Raw genomic sequence first — 23,814 nt, 5'->3', positions numbered from 1 at the left:
TACTTGGATTAGATAGAAAATAACTGAAAAATAAATAAAAAGATATTTATAAAGAACTAGACTTTATTGAAAACACAATAGATTAACAAAATAAGAACTAGATAAACAAATCATCAAAACAAAAAATTACGCAAAATAAAAAGTTAAATATTTTACTCGAAAACCAAATTTCTATAAAATATCTCAAATTAAGGTTTTAATTAGTTATAATTATTTAGCCAAGCTCGCAGAGTGGAATACAGATTGGTTATGATTTTTTAAAAGCTTACAAAGCTAGGTGTAATAGATTAGATTTATTTTAAATTACACCCAATACTTCTCAGCGATTCGTAGAACCTATTAATAAAGGAATGTACTAGGTTTTTCTAATAATCTTGAAAGAAAAAACTACAGAAAAAGCTTTTTTCAAATCAGCATTTCACAGAAACACCCTCTGTTTAAAACCTTTGTTTTAAAAAACCATTTGAAAAAAATTTGGCATTTTTAACAGTTTTATTTATTCTGTAACAACAAACAGTCATATAATAACTCTTGCTGTGAAGCTTGCATTATGCAATCTTTAATTATTTCCCTTTAACGTGAAACTATCGGCGCTGGCCTTTAGTTTTTAACACTCGATGGTTAAAAAGTGGAATCTTAAGTCTTAATCTTGCATTTCTTCTGTCTCGTGTGGGTTTAGAATACCAGGTACCGCCATCTGGACTTGTCGTTTTTCGTCTTGGGCTTTTTGCAATGCAGCTTCTCTTTCTTCAAGGAATAAGTCGGAGGTATCTTCGCCAGCAAATTCCTGGGTGTATAAAAATTAGTTTAACAGAAGAGTATTTCAAATCCAGAGAAAACCAGGCCAAAATTAAGATTAAATTCGTTTTTTTTTACACTTTCCCTCAGATCTCATAATCTTAACTATCACGGGGCAAGCCGGAATTTTCCACTTTTCAAAAAAATTATTTTCTTGGCCAAATAATAAATTAAAAATAAATAAATTTAGTGGAAAATAATTTTTTCTTATAGCTTCAAAAACCGACTTAAACCAAACCCTCCTAGGCAGTTTGTCATCACTGGGAAAACTAATTTTAAAAAGCTATTTCTTTAATTTTTTATCGTCTCACCTTAATTTGAACAAGGAAGTCACGGAGATGGTCTTTGAACAACACGATATCATGATTTAAACTGAACAACCCTCTTACGAAAAGCTTAATTTGCGCACTAAAAAAAAAATAAATTTATAAAAACATATTTGGTCACTTTGTGTTGGAAATTTGTTTGTCAAGAAAACTGCTTTGACTTACTCTTGCAAATGGGGGAAGGCAGTTTTAAGCAAGTTAGCAACATATTCTTGTACAAAAACCAGGTTATCAGGTTGGTCAGGATGTAATGGGACAGTTATTTTATTTCCCTCCACTAATTTAAACATATAAGATAAAATAGAGGCGTGCATTGTAAGACCTGCAAAAATAAAACAAATATATTTTTAACAATTTTAAACACTTGCAGGCCTAAGAAATTAAATGTCAAAACAACAATATTTATTTTATTTTGGCACGATTTTACCTGCGGTGTGTGATGTGTCTGTGCCAACACTGAACACATGTTGCAGGATATCGGTGAAGTACATTTGATAAAAACTTTGTGCAGCCACTTCTTCTTTTGTTATGTTTTGTAGCAGCTGATACAAAATGCTTAGACCTAAAAAAAACATATTAAAATGTATAACAAGATCGTCAAGCAAAAAAAGACAGAATGCTAAAATTACAGAAAAGAAATTAAAAAAAATGCGTTTCTTTAAACTTAGCAATATAAAAGTGATTTAATTTTTATAATAATGTTAAGGTATTGATTTTTTAACATACCTGTATGTGCAACATTTCTCATCGTATGTTTAAAAGCCCAAATAATTGAATCGAGGACAAGTTTGAACTGTGGTGGTGGGATGTTTAGTAAGGCAGGGAAACAGTGGTTATTTACAGCCTAAAAAAAAGGTATAAAGTAACGTAACAGTTTGAATAAAGTAACAGTTTGGTATTTTTAGGGGTAAATTTTTTTAAAGTTGTAATATATATTTACTTGTAAAAGTAAAAAGAAGTTGGTTCTGTATTCAGGAAATTCTTCAAAGTCTTTGTTAATCATCTCTAGAGTACATTCAAATACTGCATCAAATATTTGGGGAATTTCTTTGGTGATTGCACCCTTAAATCATAAAAAAATTTTAATTTTAGATAAAATCTTCGTTTTAAAATTACCTACAACAAAAAACTTTCCTCAGATCTCATAATCTTATGGTCATTAGGAAGTGAAATTAAGTTTACTAAATAAAACGCAGCGCTAAACTGTCAAATTATTTTATTTTAATTAAATTTTGGAACTACGAGAGCTGCTTTCCATAAAGTATTTAAAATCACAAACAACTAGTCCCTCTCCAGGCTGTTTCACATCATAGAAAATTTTCTAATAGACATATAAACCCAAGATTATGAATCTTACCTCCAATTTATTAACAATTGTTGCAATAGTACTGAGAACTTCAGGTTCACGAGCAGCGGGTAGGTTGGTTTTGTAATCTAATAACACAGCTTCTAGTAAGGGGGGAACAAAGTTTTCAGCAACCTTGGAATAAAAAAAATTGAGTTAAAAAGGCACAAAAATTAAAATTTGCAAAAGCAAAAGTGTGTACAAGCAAAAAAAGTTTTTATGAATGTTACAAAATTAACATAGAGTTTCTTAATATTTTCTTACCATTTCTGGGTCTGTCGCTCTGCTAACCCATCCTGAGATTAACTTTAAAGTTTCTTTTTTTACCGTTCTCATACTTCTGATGAGAACTTGTTTCATTACAGCTTCACCGTTCTGTAAAATGGCTGCCGATATATTCTCACTCAGACATTTGTAAACGTTCAGCATGTCAAGATAGATTCTGCCTAACTAAAAATAAAACAAGAAATTATTATTTTAAATTAAAAAAAACAGCTCGTAGCTTTTTCTTCTAAATTTTTTAATTGTAAATTTAAGATTACCTGCTGAACAAAAGGGTTGCCTACTGCTTTGGAAGCTCTGACATTAGTTTTGAGAATGGTTCCTAATTGTTTTACTGTAGCGGGATCTTTTAATACATCAACATCCTTGGTTGCTTTTTGGATGATGTTATCCCAAACCTAAATCAAAATTATTTAATATTAGCACAAAATTATAAATGACAGTGGATAAATTACACATTTCGTGTAAAAAGGGGATGATATTCACATTTTAATTTATAGAAGTAAAAAAAATATATAGTTGAAGTAATTTACCTGGTTGGGCAACATCATATATTTTTCGATAAGATGTTCTTGTACAACATGGTCAGTCTGTGCACTTATCATAAATCCAACTGCTTCATAGAAAGTGTGAACCTACAAATATTTGAATAAGAGATAAAAATAAAAACTAAAAGTATTAAAATACAAATTTACCAAGAACAAATTTAAACAATTAAAAAAAAATATTTAAATAATATAAACTTTTTCTATTTTTACCTGTTGTGGTTGTAGATCACAGATTATTGTTGAAATACTTGTTAAAATTTCTTCAATAAACGGCATCACCTCTCCTGCTTGCATCTGAATAAAATGGCGACGACATTTTTGTGCAATTTTGATAAAAGTGTCGCAAGCCATGTCCTGAACACCATCATGAGTTTCTATATAAAGAAAATAAACAAGATATTTTTCAGATTTTTTTTAAACATTGTCCAGAATTTCCCACTAAAAAAATTATTTTATTTTTTCCTCAGATCTCATAATCTCATGGTCATTGGGAAGTGAATTTAAGTTTACTAAATAAAAAGCAGCGCCGAAATGTCAAATTATTTTATTTTTTAATTAAATTTAGAGCTACTTTCCATAAAGTATTTAAAATCACTAACAACTAGTCCCTCTCTAGGCTATTTCCCATCACAGGATTGATTTATCTTAGTTTTTTTAAATATTTTATTTTAGCTACTAACTTACCGTGCATAAATTCAAATAATTTGTTGACAACAGTTTTTAGAAACCTCCAATGAGCTCTTAAAAATCTGGGATATTGTCCAACCACGTACATTATATTTGATGCTATTATCGCTTTATTATCCTTGCCACGTTTCTGTTCGCATAAACCCAAGAGATCTAAGAGAAAAAACAAGTTAAAAGGGGAAAAATATCGGAGTATTTGCATTTTTAGGAAGTAGGCCAACAATTTACACTAACCAATGCAAAAAGACTCTTATTTTTAAAGATATTTAAAAAAAAGATTTTAAATACATGTCAAGAACTAACCTCTGATTACAGTAACAAGAAACCTTTTTTCATCCTCTTCATGCATGGCTCCACTAATACTTCCAATCGCCCAACATAATGTGTTTAAATTTTTCCACGACCATTCTGTTCCATTAACCTAAAAATTTTATAAAAATATATTTAAACTACAAGTGATAATTAAAAAGCAATAAGGTGGTTTTTGTTTTTTTTTACTCGAGTTGTTAAATTTTGGGTTGTACAAAGGGCTATTTAAAGGTTTTTGGGAGGTAGATAAAAATAACTACTTACTTGGTTATGTAACTTAGCTGTCATTATTCTTTCGGTATCACCATTATCCAAATGTGTAAGGTACACTAAAAATAAAAAATAAATCTTAAAAAGGGAAGTATTTAGAGTGGTAAAAATAGAAAATATGTAAATAAGAAAAAACCCAAACAAAAAACCGTTTACTGGTTCAGAATAGTGCTAGTCATTGTGCCCTAAATAGCTTGTGGTTATAGGTAAACAGGTTTTATTACAAAAAGAGATATTAAATTTTTTAATACAAACACGACCTATTTACATAGCATTCTTTAGTGTTTGTTTTTTGATATTAAACATGTTATAAGTTGATGTAAAAATTTAAAAAGGTAAAATCATAAGATTTAGTATTATTATGCTATAATGTTTAATAAGGATTTCATTTGATCACAAATAATGTTTTATTCTAAAAACAGAAGTATAAAAAAAAATATTCCTAATTTTTTTCCTTAGATCTCATAATCTTATGGTCATTGAGAAGTGAATTTAAGTTTACTAAATAAAACGCAGCGCTAAAAAGTCAATTTATTTTATTTTGTGATTAAATTTAAATTTAACAGAGCTGCTTTCCATAAAGTATTTAAAATCACAAACAACTAGTCCCTCACTAGGCAGTTTCTCATCATAGGAAAAGTTAAATATATACATCACAAAAAAAATTTAAAACTTATAACAGTCTATAAAAAGAAAGCATCACTAACAAAATTTTACACCAGACTTTAAGCTGTTTTATACATAAACAAAATTAAGCCCAAAAATACAACTTACCTAGTGTTTCTCTCATATTTTTATAAAGATTAATTGAGTCGGTATCCTTCATAAATTCCCTCACTACTTCACCCTGTTCATTTTCAACTACCAACACTTCTTCTGGTTTTGCCATTCTACTGATCATAACCAATCTAACCTAAGAAAGTTTAAATCGCATTTATTAATTAGCATATATACAACTTTTACAAAAACTCTTGAAATTACCTTAGTTAAAATTGGTGTATAAATTTGCCTTCGTGCCGATGTGTATTCGGACATATTTGAAACCACTGAAGTTATAGTTGTGGAAGCAAAAGGATTTTCTCTGTATAACTCAGCCGAGAGAGAATTCCAATACTCCAGACAAATTTTAAATATTTCAGTTTCTTCCACTTCTGATATTTGAACAAGGTAGTCCAAAGCCTGTAGAAGATAAAAATTAAAAGGTAATATCATCCAGAATACTCTTAAAATAGCCCAAAAATCAAATGTTTAAACTTAGACTGGTATAATATAATTAACACAGACAGCGCCTTAACAAAACTAGTCAATATTAAGGTTATAAATGCTGGCAAGAATTAAAAGCAAAGTTTTTTTAATGACAATATTTCACTTACAGTAAGCAAACTGGTTCTTGTTTCTTCTTTCTCGATAAGATGTCCATGTTCTTTGAGGTAGGTGCATAAAAACAAGGCCAGGTTTTGAATAAAGTTTTGCTCAGTGTCACTTCCATTTGCGTATGCTCCTTTCATGTTAACAGTGGTTGGAAGCATCTAAAAAATGGGCAAAAAATTAAATAAATAATTTTTAAAGAAAATATGGAAATGTTGGCCATAATCTTGAAAACCAACTAGTTCAGTTAAAATTTATTGAGTGTCAAAACTGGCTAAAATTTATCAGAAAAATAACTTTTACCTGTTTAAGTTGCTCCATTGTATGTGAAAACAGTTTTAAAAATTGGTCGTCATATTTTCCTGGAATTGTTACAGCAGCTGTTAAAATAAAAACCAGTATTAAGATAAGGTTTTTGAATATTGTATATATATACAACCAAAAGGTCAAGCAAACATAAAAGCTCACCTATTTCTGTTAAACACTTCAGCGTTACATTTCGGAATAGCGGTAAATTCAAAAACTGTAATGAAAAAAAATTTAGTTGGTGATATTTTACATTATTTCACAATTTTTTTTAAATAAAATATGTAACTATGTTCTTACTTTATAAATTAGCTGAGTTATTAGTTCGGTTTCGAAAATGTAACCTAATGGAATCCAATTCAAAAAACAAAGCAGGGTGTTTAAAGTTGCGTTCGCTAATGGAGCGTTTTGGGAATTTTCCTGTAATTGAAAACAGAATGTAAATATTTAATTCTTAGAATAATAATAGGTGAAATTTAATATTACGAGTGGAATTTACCATCACAAATTGACAAAGTTGAAAGATATCAGAGAATTCATTGCACATGCTGTCCTTTAAATGTTTGGCTTTAACTTGTGTCATCTGATCCTGGGAAAAATCAAACACTTCCTCACTGCAAAAAAACAAAATTAAATAAAAAAATTCAAATATTGAACCTTCTAATTTTATAAAAGAATTTTTGTAGATTACCGGTGAATACATACATATATATAGACATAGGTTTACAGTCAAATCATTTACCTTAATAATTTTAATATGATCATATTATTTTGGCACAACGATTCGTTGGTTCGACTCGCCCCCACAATATCACTGATGAAAGTTGGCCAATTCTTCGGCCAATCCTGTTTCAGTATTTGCACAAGAATCATGTTAAGTTTTCCCAGGTAAGTTTTTTCCTTGTCACTCATGCTGGCATCAGATGATGTTTTTATAATTAAAGCAACAATATATTTTTTGATCCCTATGAAGAAGTATTTTTAGGTTACCAAATTGATTCAAAATTGACAGAGTCCTGAAGTAGCAAGTCTTCTATATTTATAACACAGTTTGTGGTTGTAAAAGTTATCAACAAAATACAAATAATTTTTACAAAATCAATTGGTCTTACCATCACACTGATTTCTTGGCAAAACCTTCCATCTTGTCTTGATAACATTTTCAAGAATTTGTAGGGCATAATACTACAAGTAAAAAAAAATATGGAATAAATATATATTATACATGGGTAGTTTAAGAAGCAGGTGACACATGTGATTGTGAAGGTGTATTACATAGTCACCAAAAGGTCAAATAGTAAATTTATTGACTTAACAAACATTAAATTCTCAAATACTTTAGTTTGTTGATTTTGTGAAAATTCAAGAATGGTGTCAACTCTCGTCCATGATTCGGGATGTTCCTTTAACGCCGTTAAAATGCTTTCTGCCACTCGTTGCTAAAATTAGAAACAACTTGTTGTTATGAATCAGCATTAATTACAAAAACGATTTAGTTTACTATGGTGGTTTAAATACTATTCGTCACTGAGCTATTAATAAACATAATTTTTCAAAAAAACACTACAATTACTAGGCTTTTCAATTTCTGGTTAAAACCAGATCTTTAAATTATCAAGTTATATAATATTTTAGAGTAAAATGTCAACCTGTTTTAAAAAAACCTGTTTTGTTTTATTTGTTTTTGGGTTTTAATAGAATTAAAACTTACTGGTTGGCCTGCTCCATTATATAAGCATCCAACAACGCTGTCAAGTAAATTTATATCCAGTTTCTGTGAAAAATCAAGTAGTTGTTGACCATGTTGTGGGGTAACAGTCAGGGTCATTGCTACGGGAGGCATTGCAATTCTAAAAAAAACGTTTACTTAATCAAAACCAAAAAAAAAATTTTAATAAATACATTTATACAATATCAAAATTGCAATATTTTTTCAATTACACTGAACAGGTCAAACTAGAAAAACGACAAGGTGCTTGTTTAACTGGTAAGTGTTTTAATTTATACTTAAAGGTTGAAGATATGTTATATCGACAATTCACATCCGGCGAAATGTGGAATGCGAACAATTTGTTTCTATATTTTCAGTCGATGGTGCTTATTTATGAAATACCAAGTTTAACCACCTAAAACCGCTTTTGGCCGGTTTTAAGGCCCAAGGAAAGACTGGTTTAATCTAAACTAGGCTAATCTTTTTTCAATTCCGCGTGTATCACGACCGCGCGCGAATGCGACTCTAGAACGCACACACAGCGCGACGCATTGATACTGTGGGAAAATCGGTGAAAAATTCCATGACGTCACGCAGCGTAGTGCTACAACGCGCGTTTTGAATCAGTTTAAACGAAGCGATCGAGTAGTACGGAGCTATGTCACAACACACACTTTAACTTAAATACATTTTTACAGACATTCTGTTTTACAAATTACTTCCACGCATAAACTACACTTCTAATATAGTAAAAAAAGCAACCAAAGAGTATTTCTGCACAGTCAAACGTTTTCTTCATTCACAAATTAGCTTACTATTTTTTAATAACACAAGCGGCCAACAGACAAAAACCAGCCAATAAGCCAGTCTGCCAGTCAGCAGGTCTAAAAAAAGGCAGTATGTAAACTTAAAACCTAATCTTACCGTATTTAATCCAAAAATTCCGTTATTGAATCTTTTGAATAAACCGTTTAAATTTCCCGCCAATAAGCCTCTAAACAAGTTATTTCCTCCACTGTTAGTACAAGTTCAAACTTTCTAACGCATTTATTCCACTTTAATATTTCTAACTCTTCTTGCTACTCGAGTGATTATTTTAAATCTTAACCAACACAATTTGTTGTTTTTTAAACTCTGTTCATCTCTATCGCGAATGTTTTGAACCATGTTTTGTCTGCCTTCATAAAGAACGAAAAAATCTCGTGTACGCAGACCGGTTCATACTGGTTTTCGCCACTACGCTGCGTTGATCACGTGACCAATACTAGTCAGCACGCGTTTGTTGTTTACCGAATCAGCTGATCGGATAGGTTGTAAGATTTTTCCACTGACCTTGTAATATTTTTTCCAGTCAATATTTTTACCAACGTAACACCCTCCCAATCTGGTTTGTTATTTTGATTCTTATAAAAAAATTGTTTTTTAAAATAAAAATCTCAATAAACATTTTAAATTCTAAACAGGCGCGAAATTTTTTCTAAGATTATTGTTATAGAACAATAAGTAATTAGTCGGTAAAGTGCGATTTTATAAACAAAAGAAGGGTTTAAATGTAATTAAACATGTTTATAAAACCCTGTTAGACATCCTGTCCTACTTTTGCATGGCGCTAACGACTACAATGCCTTTGTTGTTACAAAATACAAAAAGTAATCGAAATTTAGGTCTTAAAAACAAACTTAAATTTTACAAACTGATAAAAAAATCAACAAAACAAAATACTTAAATTAAAAACAAAATTATACTGTACTTACATAGACGTTTTGGTCATAATTAGTATTCTTTTTGTGCTTTTTTGAAGTTCCAACAAATTTTTAATGTTAATAATATTAATGAACTTTTTAAAATGTTAATACATTTTTTATTAACCAGCAGCAGTTTTAAAATTTAATATATTTTTAAACCGCTTTTCGACAGCTTTAGAAATAATATCATGTTGTTATGAATCACGTCATAATATCGTTGTCGTGACGTAAGCCCACGTGACACATTTCAGAGCATTGCGTCACAAAAAAGAAAGTGTCGTAATGGGTTTGCACTAAATAAAAAACACATATTTGCTATATATGCAAATTAAGTTGCCTTTTAATTAGTTAAACTGTGCAATTAAAATTGTAAGTTGTTCTATAAATAGCAAATTAATTAAATTCTGTTGACAACGTTTTTATGCTTTTGTTTTTATCAAAATATGCAAGGCCAAAAGTGCAAAAAATGATGGTGCTGTTACATAATAGATTATGTCAAAGCGTTGTAAATTATTCGTTCAGTCAATTTTAAAATTTTTGCACCGAAAAAGTGATAAATAATTCATGTAAAACGTATATAAAGACTGCAAATTGGTTAAAGAGTTAATGATTTTTTGTAAGTATCGACTTTTTGCATTTGCTGTACCTGAAAATTAACTTAAAAAATGCATCGAAATCTTTGTAGTATTGTTTGCAATTTAAAAATTAAATCTTTATAAAATCCAAAATGCCATTTATTATTTTTTTAATCTGACCTGCCAGCAAAAAAGTAATTACTGCATTTATATACCGTAAATTGAAAGCAGACAACAACGCTGGAAATCCGGCTAAAACTGGTTTTGCATTTCGCTTATTTAGAGTAGACAGATAATGCATCATACATGGCGCGAAAACCAGATGTTAAACGTCATTCTGTTATTTTTGCAATACGCAATTGGTCAAATTGATTTTTGAATGCATTTTGTTTCTGCATGCGTGAAATTACTTGAATGTTCAATTTAAATTTCCTTATTAACGCGGCGTATGGACATTTTCTTATACAATACACTTACAGTCTTACATAATTGCATTCACTAAATATTTTAGTATTGTTTATGTGTTTGTAGCAAAAAATAAATTTTATTTATGAAACTAAAATGCAAAAAAATTTAAAATAGAAAAATGAATAAAACAAACTTAAAAATACCAAACACAGTGAAATAAAAAATAACACAGTACTAAAATTATTGATGTCAACTTTTGCAAGCCAGGGTTTTTAAAATAAAAATATTTTTTGGAATACATTTGTATATAAATACAAAAACAAAAACACACATACAAAATATAATAAGTATTTACTACAATAGCACTACAGAAACAGTTAAAGTTGCATTATTTTATTTTAAATTACTTTTTTTAGTAATATCCATTCAAATCAATTTTAGGGGATTAAAACTTTTGATATTTACCCATTTTTTCACACATCATCGTCCAACTGGTATATAAGTGAGTCAGCAGACAACGACACAGCAGAATGACTGGAGTGGTCAACCACAATTTCTCGACCACTGCCGTCTGCATTTTGATAGGTCAGTACAGCTGGAGCCCCTCTCTTTTGGGGGTGAACTTTTTTATCCTCACTGTCATCATCACTATCTGGCTCTTTACTGCCACCATTGGCCATCGAGGCTCTTTTCATGTTTTCCTTAACACCATCGGCAAATGAAATATTTTTAGTTTGTTTTTTTGGCTGGGATGAACTGTCAGTGGTATGATTTTCTAAAAAAAAGTTTTAAATATTATTTTTATTTTAAAAACTGATATGTAGATATATCAGACAAAATTTTACCTGATACAGATACAGGATTTTCTTCATTTGATGGTGGTGTTACTTTCTCATTACTTAACTTTGCATCACTGTCAAATATCGACTAAAAAATTTACAAAAATTTAGTAATATAGCCCCTTTATTATAAATCTATTAAACTCTCTACCTCTAGTTCAAGAATGAGTAAATTGTTTTCTTCTTTAACCACTTTACAAACAGATATTGGTGTGGGCTTCACACCATTGGCATGATCGTGCACCAGGGTATACAATTCGCAAACATTGCGCTGCGTCGAAAATCGTCGAATCTAGTAAAAAAAGTAATTTTTAAAGTGAAGTTAAGAATGAGATTTTTTTTGTAAATATACAAAAAATAAACTAAAAATATTTTGTAAGCATTCAAAACAAATATTTAAAGTTTTTTTTTAAAGATTTTCTTACATTTAAATTTTCCTTATCAAACCCAGCTTTAACAGATTGCCATTCTTTCTTTGATTCCATTTTCCTCAAACAAAACACAGCATTGTGGCCCGACACGTCAACCCTTGACCTTTGGGGGTCAATCTGGCAGTCAGGTTCAAACTCGATCCAAAGTTGAAAGACGGAGTTGACCATGTCATTGTCCAAACACTCAGACAAACAACAAAACTGAATCATGTTGTCATAGATTGCATACCTGAAAATTATACAAATTGTTGACATAAGTTAAGGTAAAAATAATTTAACTCATTGGCCATTACTTTTTAGAAATTCTAGTTTTGCCAAAAATATTTAATGCTCCGGGGTAAGGTTTTTTTCAAATCAATAAACAAAAAAATAAATAATTTTGAAGCCAATCAGGAGATACAAATTTTTAAACATAAAACTAAATATTAATCTATATCTTCTTTCTTACCATAAGCTTTCTTCGAAGATGTGAGCAACTTCGATAATGAAACTGACATAACTGTCATCTTGGTGAAAAGCATATTGAGGACATCTTCGTATTAGACCTTCATACTTCATCACCATATCAATTAGGAAAGCTGAATTCTTTGTCAAGGGCAAAAGATGTCCATTACTATCAGGTTGATCAACTGTGATCAAATAGGTTTTATTTTAAGTAGTTTTTTTGTAAAAGGTAACTTAGAACTGGTTTGAGTGGCTAATGCTTAGGCTGTAAGGTTAGGCTTCCCACATTAAAAAAAACAATACCGTAACAATTTAAAAAAAAAAAAAATCTTAAATAAAACATAAAACAAATAAAACATAATAACCTAAACAAGTAAAAAAAAAATTAGTAAATTTTAAGGTTTTAAAAAACTAACCATAAATATCGTCATCATCTCTCCAGTTTAAACCTTGTTGGTAATGTCTTCTTTCATTTTCCTCAAATGAAGGTTGGTCTTTCTCTGTCTTCTTCTTTTCCTCTTTTGTTTCTGTTTTCCTGTTAATTAGTAATTTTATTTTGAAAAACCACATAAATATGATAAATAGCCTTTTTTTTCCATTTCCTTTGCAAAGACAAAAAAAAAAAAAAATTCCTTTGCAAAAACAAAAAATCCTATTTCTTATTAAATTCATGAATTCTGAATATTAATATTAACTTACTCATTTGGTTGAATGTTGTTTTCATTTGGAGGCATTTTATTCTCAGGTTCTGAGTCTGGTTCAGTCTGACTTGCACTGTTAAGTTTTGTGCTGGTGTTGCTTGGTTCTTCAACTGTTCGTTTGTTGTTGGTTAAATTTAAATCTTCTACAATAAAAAAAAGGTTTATACTCCCAGAAAACTAGCAAACAATGAGCTTAAAAAAAACCTTGGGAATTCACTATTTTGATATGTTATTTAAAACTTACCATTTCCGTTGACTTTATGTATTGTCTCTACTTCAGTGACTTTGGGGGGTGAGGTAAAGGGTAAAAGTTTGGGGGGGTCAGAGGGGGGTAATACTATCAGGGTCACAGATAACCGATGCTTTGCTTTGTCAAATTTTGCAAATCCTAGAAAAAATTAAGATTGTTATATTTGTCTTTTTAATTTTTTTTAAAAACATAATTTAAATTACAGAGTATTACCCTTGTTTTCATCTACTGGATAGGGAAGGTTGATATTAAGTTTATATTTAGCGGGTTTGACAGATTCAAGCTGCAAAGTTTTCTCAAAAACTTCAAGGTTGACAGAGTTGGCGGCACTCAACAATGGGAGGTCAATGTTGACAACTAACTCCTTCGGTCGGGTGTCTTGGACACCAGAACCATCCATGGTGTGGTTCTAGAAAAAAAAGGTTAGAATTTTAATGCAAATATATATTTATGTAATAAATTTTTCGAATTAATTTGTTTTGCCTAAACATAGGGTATCATTTTTTACATTGACCCAGTCGTAAGTTGACATTGGCAGGTTGAAATATTATTAAATAAAAAATTGCTAAATAATAAATCTTTCAATAAAAACAAAAGTACTTTGACAACGATGATAACTGTAATAATTTATAACAAAAATTGGCCAAATACTATTTTATTTTGTTTTATTTTTGTACCTGAATATCAAAGAAACCTCTATGCATAACACTAAACTCAGGTTCAATAAAATCATCTTCAACTTTTCCATTCGTCTTTGTGTCCGAATAAACTTTTTTAAGATTTGCTTTCATCTCAGTTTTTTGAGAACTTGATTCACTTTGCTTTGTGCCTAGCAAAATGAACAAAAGTTATTACTATTGTTTATAAAAAAAAATTATATATTTCAATTTTTGACAAAAAAAGTTTAAGATGAAAAGTGACATCTTACTTTGGTCAATGTCATCAGGAAATGGAGTCTTAAGTCTTGCATCCACATCTTTTAGGGATGGGTCTTTGGGAGGAACACCATCTAGATGTGGAGTTCTGATTAAGGACGAAGTGGGAAGACCTTAATAATCAGATGATAATCAAGATTTCTTTAGAAAATTATTCTTTATAAAAATTATTTAAAGTTTTAAAAGATTTTATAGTTGCACAAGTTGAAGATTAAAAAAATCTAACTTGAACAAATTTACCTTTGAATGTCATTTTAGGAGTTTTGACATTAATTTTATCAAGTTTAACATTAAATTGTCTTTCAACAGCATCCAGTGCTGTATCGTGAATCATTTTCTTAAACCTCGCATTCTTTTTAAGCAAATAATAAGTGTCTGGGTGAAAAACAACATCATATACCATACACTTGTTCCCAGCCTTGTAAAAAAAAAATCAAGTCAAATACTATCCGAAAACTTTGGCAATTTCATTCAAAATTCCATATAGTACCAAGTTGCAAAATTACTCTGAATTCACTGTATTATATATTTGCATAGCATTCTAAATTTAAATAATGACTTAATGATTTAAACAAACTGGCACCTAAAAATAACTAACAATTCAAACCAATGTACCAAAATATTATGTGCTAATTAGTTAGTTTTTAATTGTAATTTCTTCAAGAAATTTTACCTTATCAATATCCTCCCTACACTGGGAAACACTGTGTGGAATTGACCACTGCATCCCTCTTGTACTTCCCTGCATCGAGGCTTTGCTTTGAGGTTTAACCAAGTTCTCATTCGTACAAATATTAATAAAACATTTTTGTCTACCTGTGGCATAAAAAAAATATTAATTTAAATTAACACTCATATTTATAACTTTAAAATCCCTTCTGTAGGTTACGTAATTTACGTACTTATATTTAAAAATGAAAATGTCATTATTTTGGGATTTTTAAATTTGTTAAACCTATTTACCATTTATGCTTGTTTTTAACACATGCCCCGGTTTGGGGTTAATAAACTTGACATCCATGCCCCGATCCCTCTCCAACAAAGCAATCTCTTCCTCATACTTCTTCCTGTTTGCCGGATCGGAAATCTCCTCAGCATAATCCCTCAACAAATCTCGAAACTTCTCATCCTAAATTATTTTATAACACAAAGAAATATTTAATAAATTTATCTAAATAAAAATAACAAAAAATTTATATATAGTTGAATGTGCTAAATATAAATTCTACCTTCATGCATTTTGTCAATCTGTCAATCTCCTCATGACTTAAATCCAATTCATCCAACTTGTCACCAAATTGTTTCTTTGACATTTTGTTCGTTAGCTTACAATACCTATGCTAAATGTACGCACCAGGAAAAAAATAATTATTAATTGAACTGTAAAATTCTAAATAAATTAATAACTACATTTTGAAAAAAAAAGATAAATATAACAACAGTTTTAAATTCAGGTTTTTACTTGTTCAAAACTGGAGTTAATAAAATTAGTTTAATAAAATTTTCAATCTTCTCTTTAGCATACAACAGTTGGTATTAAAATTTTTCAAAAATATCAAGAAATGTAACACAAAAATAGTTTAAGACATATTCAAGTAGTTGTAAGTTGATTGTCCTCATCGTAAGGAAACCATTCCATTATAACCGGTTGTTCTAGTGCTCTGGTCACGTGTTTCCACCAAAAAGGAGGATAACCATCTTTTTCTTTTGCCGCGGGAAACTTATCGGTCATAGATACTCCATCATTTATGTTCTGCTTGTCCCATTCTTGCAACCATTTCATCTCGCCTTCCCATGTGCCTCTACGAATCTCAAACCACTTTTCTCGATTTTTAAAATAATCTGGAAACATGGCTTTGTAGGGAGCTTCCCATGTATCCATTGTTCCTTCCGGAAGTTGATTTTTGATCGGTCGCTCCCATGAAGTTCCTCCAGGTTCATTGATGAACACATATGGAGCTGGATGTTGATTGAGCCAGAATTCTTCCTCTGCAAGTCGAAGGAGTTGCGTGGCACGCACCATGTCCTTCTCGTCTTTGTGTTGATCGAAGCGAGCACGGAGCAATGTACGCTCATACGCGAAGACATGTCTTCCAGATGGCTCGCACCATGCTTCAAGATGTCGAACCGCTCTTTTATACAACTGGCAAACCTTTTTGTTATGTGCCACAAATTTATACAGAGAGCTGGCAGTCACAGTGTTTGCCATTTTGATTAAAACAACCTAATTTACCTATTACCTGGCCAGACGGTGCGTTACCTGAGCATAATTTCATGTTAAAAAAATATTAATTCAAACTCAAGGTTGTCAACAGTTCCGTTTCGTTGGAAAGTCCAAAAGTCTGGAACATTCTTTTTTATTTGTTTTAAAAATATAACAATCTCATTTTAACTGACTTTTACTCTGAACTATACCCAAAATTGTGTTTATACTTCTGTCTGGTAATAAGTTTATTGACTTTTCCCGTTTATTTTATGAAAAAGTTTATTAAAATTTGAAATAACTATATAATATAACAACACGAAAAATTTAACCCCTGACCCTTAAACAAGCAGTGTTGCCAAAAATTTTTACCGCTTTTTGATTAACTTAAATGTAGGAATAATAAAGCAATTTAATTTTAGTCAAAGAATAACTGTATTATGTTATATATAAAATATGTTGACATTTTTTCAACCCAAAATTCAGTAAAAACAAATCTAATCAGATGCATCAAGCTTGGATTTTTAGCACCCAAAATTGAACCAAAATGTGTGGTGCATAAAATGTTTTTCAATAAAAAATATTAAAAAACATAGATTAAAATGTCACTAGCCACCCTTAAATATATATCTCCTAAATAAAACAACACATATGTTTACGCACAATTCCAAGAAAAAAAACAAAACAGCATTATTCTCCATTTACACAAAGCAAAAGCATTTGGCAAAAATGTTTTGGTCAAAAAAAAACAAAAATAGCGCATGTTTAAATGTCTTCTACAATAGCAAAAAGTTGTTACATTGCCTAAAAAAATTTACACTTTATTTTCATTTTCGTCAGTCGTCAAGGGCCTTCTACACAATGCTGAAATTCGTTTTCGATGTCTAAAAAGTAAAAAAAATGTAAGTAAATCTCTAAAATTTGTAATAAAAATAAAGACATTTTTAAAAATTACTTCTCTTGTTCTTTTGCGTCCTCCAGCGTGTCAGGTAATGGATTCTTTTTAGTTTCTGGAAGAAAACTCATTGCAAACGATGCCAATAGAGCAATAGATCCCAATATAAAATATGGTATGGCTTGGTATACCTCCTCGCCTATAAAGTAAAAACAGGAAAAATTGTTAATGTTCCAACACGCGTATTTTACCACATCTAAACAATACAAGTTAAATAGGTGATTATATCTAAATAGTCAATTATTAATCATATCCAATGTACAAACATTAAACGCTTCTAAAATGCGCCTTGTGTTTGCTTTTTTCATTAACCAACAACTAGAAGCGTTTCATCTAAATGTAATATGCTTATGACCCTTAGAATAATATTTAAAAAGTATAAGCGCATTGAAAAATGCTCATACCAATGTAGATGACATAAGGAACTATAACACCTGCCCATCTAGCAATAAAAGAGCAAGCTCCGTAAGATTGTGTTCGTAATAAAGTGGGAAACAAGTCACCAGTAAATACGTAAAGTATTGAGAAGGAACAAGTTATGAACAATTTGCCAACCATTGCACTACTAACACCCGCCCATATATTAACTAAAATATAAAAAAAAGTTAAATGTAAATTGTCATAAACATTTAACTCTGAAATTGATTTCGAAGTTATATTAACGGTAAATAAGGATTAACAGTGCTTTAAAATAAAAATAAACGTGTTACACAATAATAATTTTACAAAAAAACACAACAAATAACCTGCTTGGAAGCAAGGGGTTAAAAGAAGACACAACCCACTCAAAGATGTGCATGTAACATACGCCATTCTAGCCCCTAACTTAGCAACCGAATAGATAGCAAGCAAGCTGCCTGGAAATTCGACGAAGGCGGAAAACAAGCAGTTGAGGTAACGATTCCCGCCTAGATTGTTTGTGTTTATTGATAACCCAAAGAAAGACATATTTACTGCAAACCTGCAAAAATAGTTATTTCCATTTAAACAGTGGGCTGTAAATACCTATATTAAATTAGACGCCATTGCTAGAAAAAAGGACTAAACTTAGTGTTGCAATATAGTTAACTGACAAACTGTTGTGGGGTTTATTTTTAGCCTCAGGTATTTCACACATCGACGCCAATAAACATTGCGAAATAAAACTCGTGTGGTGCAATAAAATACGCCATATCATAAACTTTACAAGTCTTACCAGGAGAGGCCTAAAATAAACATACGCCTTCTGAGAAAGGAAATTTTGACCAAGTCAACATATGAAAACTTTCTCGATCGATTGGGATCTTTAACAGGGGCGGGTTTTACGTTGGTTAATTTCTGTAACACGAAAAAAAAAACTGTTTGATTACTTAATTAAGATTCACAAACGTTATGAAAAAATGTGTACCCCAATATAATCCTAAATATATTTGTATTGTTAGTAATTTTTTAGTGTAGTTGGACATATTCTACAGAAACCTGTTTTTCTGGGGAGTCTTCTCTTGAATTCAATATGTTTTCAGAGTTTAGATTATTCATTTCTCGAATTTCTTTTAAAAGCTTATTATATTCTTTTGTTTTTCCGTTAATTTCTAGCCACCCCAAAGATTCTTTTATGTACCTGTTTAAAATTATATTATTAGCATTTGCTAATAATTCCAGCGGTTTTGAAAGATGTAATCAATATTTGTCTTACAGCATTACGGGAATAACAATGATCAGCTGACATACTCCAATGGCTAACATCATATTTCTCCAGTTTGGTAATATATAAGCAAACAAAGGTAAAAATGAATATCCAATAGAACTACCAACATGAGTAAATACATTCCTTTGTACTCTTATTTTGTTGGAAGAAAACTCATTAACTGTAACATTAAAATATTGTATTATTGTTGGAAATTTTTTGTCGGCATAAAATTAGTGTAAAGCAGGGTTAATTGTACATCAAAAGCTATAATTTAACAGCGTGTAAAACAAAAAGACAAATTTGAACAGTGTTAAACTGGTAATTATTACAAGCTTTTGCCACAATATTTACTAATTAGAAGTAAATAAACACGATCTGGTAAATTTGTTGTATATATTTTTGTTTTTATGAATCGTAAGTTAAGTACTATTTTGTTACTTACTTAGTATGGTACCGGTGGTAGCCCTAACAACGGCTGACATGCCATAAAGTATCATGCAAATGTGAACCCCGAACCAAACCGGTGTTAACGATGTAAGTACAGTTGCCAATGCAATACTAGTATATGCGCCAACAAACGCCAAGCGCCTTCCAAATCTACAAATACCATCTTGTTAAAATTATGTTAGAATTATGTTAGAAAAGAAACGATTTATTCGCCTTTTAATCGCATATTGCATTCTTAATTCTTATGGTTTGGGTGGTTTGGCGTTTTTGTTAACGCTGTAATTTAAAGCATGATCCCATTACTTCGTTAAACGTATTACAATTATAATTGTTGCGAAAATACATATTACCTGTCAGACAGAAATCCACCGCATAAAGAACCGATCATAAAACCAAGCATAATGCATGATGCAACTAAAGGTTTTTTCCAAGAGTTCTCGCAAACCCAACCAAACTGAAAAACAATTTATCAGTTAGCTTTGTAATTTCGAGGTATAATATAAGTCGGTATAGCACACTGTAGGTCAACCTACATTACATACCTCTGTTGATGCCGTCACGATGTTTTCATCGTAGATAAACTCAGTGCAGTACACAACAGAACCATTAGTGTTCACCTCACATTCGTTAACTTCATTTTCTGTTGAATTATGATATTGATAAGTATCCGTTGTCGCGTAGTTTGTATAATCTGGTGGATAAATGCTATAAACAAACACAAAACATTCATTTAAAATACATTATCAGCACACCTAAAAAACGATAATAGAACAACACTTTGATTTCCCATTTCAAATGCAGGGTAGTTATATTTAGCTAATATATTAAGTTGGCTATATGGAGCCTATTTTTGTCTAAAATGTAGTTTGCTAACAAAAACCTTGGCGTCGTTGAATTGAAATTTTTGTAGTTTGTTTTGCATATGAAATCAGGTGCATAAGAAAAAAAGACAGTTGACATTAACATAGGTCCGTTCACCATTGAGCATAAAATAATAATTATAACTGTCCGTTTTTGAAACAAACCATCTTCGCCAATTTGCTTTAATAGTTCTTCTTTTGACGACATTTTTGATCCAATTTTTATTGTCAATTCTTTGTTCTTTAATGATAGTTTAAACTATACTATTTCAACTAAAATTGCTAACACAACATGAAGTTTATGGTTAGCAGTACACTGTTCTATAGTTAATGTAAAATGTCGGTACTCCAATAGAGCAGAAACTTTACCATTTACATGCCCCTTTATTTAAACTTTAATGGATATTTAAACGTGAATATTCTTTCCTTAACTAAAATGTTGCAAGCACTAGCAAACAACAGAACCGCGTATTTAGATGTTAGGAGAAAGCTGTTTTTATGTTGCCTGTGGATTGTGTTGTCGCTCGATGTTATCGACCTTTGAACGAAATACGTCAACGACAGATGACCGAAATAGATAAATTAAATAAAGTGTTTGTTCGAGCGTAAAGTGAGGTGGTTTATTTGAGTGCGACTCTAAAAAAAACAACAACAAAAACTCAAGTACGGCTTATATCTTACCACCCGACTACATTTTTAACAGCCGCTTAAAAAATAACACTATATACTTTACTATAATCAAAATATATTCACGAATATATAAAGCCCGTTTACAGTATTTTCACATTCACACTTGCACATTAAAATCTTGCAAAAAACGCGTAACCTAACACAACGAAACTGCCCTACTGTCGCCTGTACTCTTGGGCCTGTGTCTGTTTTAAACATTTAGAACCTTTCTGTCTATGCCCTTGACAGTTTTTAACATAAGCGAGAATGACCTAGTTATTTACTTATACATTTAAGCAAACAAAGAAACGAAATCATTAAAAAGAGAACGTTAAAACATTACTTAGTCAGCGTTTAAAAAACGTTGCCCTATTAAAAACACTTGTGTTTCTTCTCTTTTCTTTGTTATTTTGTGAGTTTGTTATTCTGTGGTGCACTGCTGATTAGTGCACACCAAAAACGTCGAAAACAGATGCGTTTTTTAATAAATTCCATATGTCAAACACATTTAAACTGATAATAAATATATACTATTCGACATGTGTCAAATTTGGACTAAAACTGTCCATCTAACAAGTTTAATATACGCATTGGACCCACTGGCTAATATGACATTATGCTTTGTCATTTTGCCAATCATATACTCAAAATTAACTTCCTTTTAAAAGATTTTAATACATCCTTTTTATAAGCATAAATTCTGACTGGCTATGCCTATTAAGCTACTAGGTTAATTTAATTTTTACAATTACATATAAACATTAAATACCCTTATTAAAGCATTATTTTTATGCCCAGCTAACTTGTTTTTAACTACGTAAATTTAAATGTAAAAATTTCTCTTTGTTGAATTCCCTTGCTAAATTTATTACCCCTACAAACAAATTCAATAAAACGTAACCCTTCGTTATCCAACTTAAAGTTGTACTTACAAACTCACTCTTTCTTAAAAGCAATAAAAAACACCGAAAACCTTAAATTGAATCATAATCCGTTTTTAAATATTAATTTCAATTTTGATCGAGTTTTATTTTGCGCATAAAAGTAAATTAATTATATTTACAATAATCTTTGGCGCTCCATGTGTTAGAAAAAGTCCAACCGTCTCCACGTTTTGTTGAGAGAAATTCTTTCTTTCTCGATAACTTTGTTGTAGTTTCATAGTTTCGTGTCTAACTAGACTTAAAAGTAAGTAAAATTGTTTCTTTTACTACCCTTTTATTTATTTTTCGGCCTAATTTGCCCATGTCTTTTATGTGCTAGTCTTACTGATGATATTATCACTACGAAAACCGTTCATTTTGCATTTCGTCTGTTCGTACGAAATTTTGTCGAATTGCCCTAATTTCAAAACAAAATAATTTTACATATGCCAATGATGATAAAAATCACCATCTTTCGACTGAAATCGATGATGTTTTTCTTCACTTTGAACTGAGGCATTTATAAATAAGTTTAAAACGGTCAGACGGTCAAGATTTCAATTAATAATTTGACAGGCTGAGAATTTCAAACCTGCATAACTTTTTTTAGAATGCGTTACGTGGCTGCATATTTATTGGCGACCCTCGGAGGAAATAGTGCCCCAAAAGAAAATGACATCAAAGAAATTCTCAGCAGTGTCGGCATTGATGTAGATGATGATAAATTATCGACCGTCATGAAGAATTTAAAAGGAAAATCCATCGAAGAAGTTTTGGCAGCCGGTATGTGTTGGTTTTAAAGTTTATATGATGTAGAATAATTTAAAAAGGACATCTTTTATTTCAAATATAAACTGTATGTCTTAATTTGGTTTTGACCATGTATTTGATATGTTTTGTTGCCTATGATGATAAAAATCACCATCTTTCGACTGAAATTGATGATGTTTATTTCTTCACTTTGAACTGAGGCAAAAAAAATAGCAATCTAAGATTCCCAGTACATTTTCTGGCATTTCTTTAACCCAAAATATGTATTATTTTAGGCAACGAAAAGTTGGCAAGTGTGCCATCCGGTGGTGGTGGAGGTGCACCAGCTGCCGGAGGAGCTGCTCCTGCTGCTGAAGAAGGTTTGATGTTCATTCTTATTTCGAAGATGTTTCTAAATAATTTAACCTTCTTGATTCTTACTCAATATGTGCCTATTTATATTCAGCACCTATTGTATTTACCTGAAGGAAAATTAATGCTTCAGAGTTCTGATTTAAAATGTTATTTTAAAAAGGACTTCGTAGCAACATTTCTGTATAGATTTTTCCTATAGATTGAAGTGCAGTTACCATATGGGGCTTAATAATTCAACTTTTTGTTTGTTTTTACAGAGAAAAAGGAGGAGGCAAAGAAGGAAGAATCTGAAGAGGAATCTGATGATGACATGGGCTTCGGTCTCTTTGATTAAATATTGTGATTGTTCGCAATAAAAATATTAAAACTTCTAAATTTGTTGTATATAATGTTAGGATATTAGTCAGCTCAATATTTACTAGCACCTTAGCTATTAAATAGCTTTTCGATAATAAGCATCTTAAAGGGAGTTATTGTACGAGGTATTCTAAAACAACAGTTATTTCAAAAAACTAATTTGCTTTTATTTTTTTGACCCACCTTTTCTTATAATAAGTTACTAACTAATCTTCTTAAATAACTGATAAACAAATACCTTATTAGAATTAAATTCTCAGAGATGACCTATTATTACACTTTGACCTGGTAATTTAGATCTAGTTTGCTACAACAATTCTTTCTCTGC

At 30.7% G+C, this 23,814-nt stretch overlaps 5 protein-coding genes across 5 annotated transcripts; 1 reads left to right on the top strand and 4 right to left on the bottom strand.

Annotated features, from left to right (window-relative positions):
• Nucleotides 1-43: 43 nt before the first annotated feature.
• LOC145755520 (exportin-1-like) lies at nt 44-9,239 on the bottom strand. The gene is made up of 26 exons (XM_082571762.1): nt 8,875-9,239; nt 7,951-8,089; nt 7,577-7,678; nt 7,352-7,424; nt 6,982-7,204; nt 6,739-6,853; nt 6,540-6,659; nt 6,402-6,456; nt 6,237-6,313; nt 5,939-6,094; nt 5,547-5,744; nt 5,340-5,478; nt 4,560-4,624; nt 4,290-4,407; nt 3,984-4,139; nt 3,510-3,673; nt 3,285-3,386; nt 3,012-3,149; nt 2,734-2,919; nt 2,482-2,604; nt 2,065-2,187; nt 1,851-1,968; nt 1,552-1,686; nt 1,290-1,446; nt 1,110-1,206; nt 44-787 (listed from the first exon to the last, which is right to left on the bottom strand). The coding sequence occupies exons 2-26, from the start codon at nt 8,080-8,082 to the stop codon at nt 644-646; spliced, it is 3,216 nt and encodes a 1,071-aa protein (XP_082427888.1). The 5' UTR covers nt 8,083-8,089; nt 8,875-9,239; the 3' UTR covers nt 44-643.
• Nucleotides 9,240-10,827: 1,588 nt separating this feature from the next.
• LOC145754666 (protein kintoun-like) lies at nt 10,828-15,644 on the bottom strand. Its single transcript, XM_082570767.1, has 15 exons — nt 15,508-15,644; nt 15,242-15,407; nt 14,952-15,094; nt 14,519-14,696; nt 14,272-14,391; nt 14,021-14,172; nt 13,557-13,752; nt 13,338-13,481; nt 13,092-13,236; nt 12,809-12,927; nt 12,397-12,577; nt 11,943-12,177; nt 11,669-11,809; nt 11,524-11,605; nt 10,828-11,453 (listed from the first exon to the last, which is right to left on the bottom strand). Exons 1-15 carry the CDS (start codon nt 15,589-15,591, stop codon nt 11,152-11,154), a joined length of 2,388 nt encoding a protein of 795 aa, XP_082426893.1. The 5' UTR covers nt 15,592-15,644; the 3' UTR covers nt 10,828-11,151.
• Nucleotides 15,619-16,534, bottom strand: LOC145754668 (NADH dehydrogenase [ubiquinone] 1 beta subcomplex subunit 9-like). Its single transcript, XM_082570768.1, has one exon. The coding sequence runs from the start codon at nt 16,485-16,487 to the stop codon at nt 15,870-15,872; it is 618 nt and encodes a 205-aa protein (XP_082426894.1). The 5' UTR covers nt 16,488-16,534; the 3' UTR covers nt 15,619-15,869.
• A 223-nt stretch (nt 16,535-16,757) lies between these two features.
• LOC145754830 (solute carrier family 22 member 1-like) lies at nt 16,758-21,802 on the bottom strand. Its single transcript, XM_082570965.1, has 11 exons — nt 20,433-21,802; nt 20,095-20,257; nt 19,903-20,006; nt 19,548-19,702; nt 19,112-19,283; nt 18,895-19,036; nt 18,632-18,753; nt 18,183-18,397; nt 17,841-18,023; nt 17,437-17,575; nt 16,758-17,365 (listed from the first exon to the last, which is right to left on the bottom strand). Exons 1-11 carry the CDS (start codon nt 20,618-20,620, stop codon nt 17,296-17,298), a joined length of 1,653 nt encoding a protein of 550 aa, XP_082427091.1. The 5' UTR covers nt 20,621-21,802; the 3' UTR covers nt 16,758-17,295.
• Nucleotides 21,803-22,171: 369 nt separating this feature from the next.
• LOC145755028 (large ribosomal subunit protein P2-like) lies at nt 22,172-23,522 on the top strand. Its single transcript, XM_082571224.1, has 4 exons — nt 22,172-22,269; nt 22,615-22,787; nt 23,051-23,134; nt 23,387-23,522. Exons 2-4 carry the CDS (start codon nt 22,616-22,618, stop codon nt 23,461-23,463), a joined length of 333 nt encoding a protein of 110 aa, XP_082427350.1. The 5' UTR covers nt 22,172-22,269; nt 22,615; the 3' UTR covers nt 23,464-23,522.
• Nucleotides 23,523-23,814: the final 292 nt, after the last annotated feature.

This window comes from Corella eumyota, chromosome 6, assembly GCF_963082875.1.
Source record: "Corella eumyota chromosome 6, kaCorEumy4.1, whole genome shotgun sequence".
NCBI classification, from domain to species: Eukaryota; Metazoa; Chordata; class Ascidiacea; order Phlebobranchia; family Corellidae; genus Corella; species Corella eumyota.
The sequence above is the reverse complement of the archived record's forward strand: the minus strand, read 5'-3'. Positions and strand labels throughout refer to the sequence as shown.

Bases quoted from the DNA above. Each gene is read 5' to 3' on its own strand.
- LOC145755520 (XM_082571762.1), bottom strand. From the start codon at position 8,082: ATGCCTCCCGTAGCAATGACCCTGACTGTTACCCCACAACATGGTCAA. The intron at 6,314-6,401 runs GTGAGCTTTTAT...TTATTTTAACAG, and splicing joins GAAGTGTTTAACAGAAATAG to CTGCTGTAACAATTCCAGGA. The intron at 6,095-6,236 runs GTAAAAGTTATT...CCCATTTTTTAG, and splicing joins CAATGGAGCAACTTAAACAG to ATGCTTCCAACCACTGTTAA.
- LOC145754666 (XM_082570767.1), bottom strand. From the start codon at position 15,591: ATGTCAAAGAAACAATTTGGTGACAAGTTGGATGAATTGGATTTAAGT. The intron at 15,095-15,241 runs GTAAATAGGTTT...TTTATGCCACAG, and splicing joins GTTAAAAACAAGCATAAATG to GTAGACAAAAATGTTTTATT. The intron at 14,392-14,518 runs GTAAATTTGTTC...CTGATTATTAAG, and splicing joins TCCTAAAATGACATTCAAAG to GTCTTCCCACTTCGTCCTTA.
- LOC145754668 (XM_082570768.1), bottom strand. From the start codon at position 16,487: ATGGCAAACACTGTGACTGCCAGCTCTCTGTATAAATTTGTGGCACAT.
- LOC145754830 (XM_082570965.1), bottom strand. From the start codon at position 20,620: ATGTCGTCAAAAGAAGAACTATTAAAGCAAATTGGCGAAGATGGTTTG. The intron at 20,007-20,094 runs GTATGTAATGTA...ATTGTTTTTCAG, and splicing joins TCGTGACGGCATCAACAGAG to TTTGGTTGGGTTTGCGAGAA. The intron at 19,703-19,902 runs GTAATATGTATT...TGGTATTTGTAG, and splicing joins GGTGGATTTCTGTCTGACAG to ATTTGGAAGGCGCTTGGCGT.
- LOC145755028 (XM_082571224.1), top strand. From the start codon at position 22,616: ATGCGTTACGTGGCTGCATATTTATTGGCGACCCTCGGAGGAAATAGT. The intron at 22,788-23,050 runs GTATGTGTTGGT...GTATTATTTTAG, and splicing joins CGAAGAAGTTTTGGCAGCCG to GCAACGAAAAGTTGGCAAGT. The intron at 23,135-23,386 runs GTTTGATGTTCA...TTGTTTTTACAG, and splicing joins TGCTCCTGCTGCTGAAGAAG to AGAAAAAGGAGGAGGCAAAG.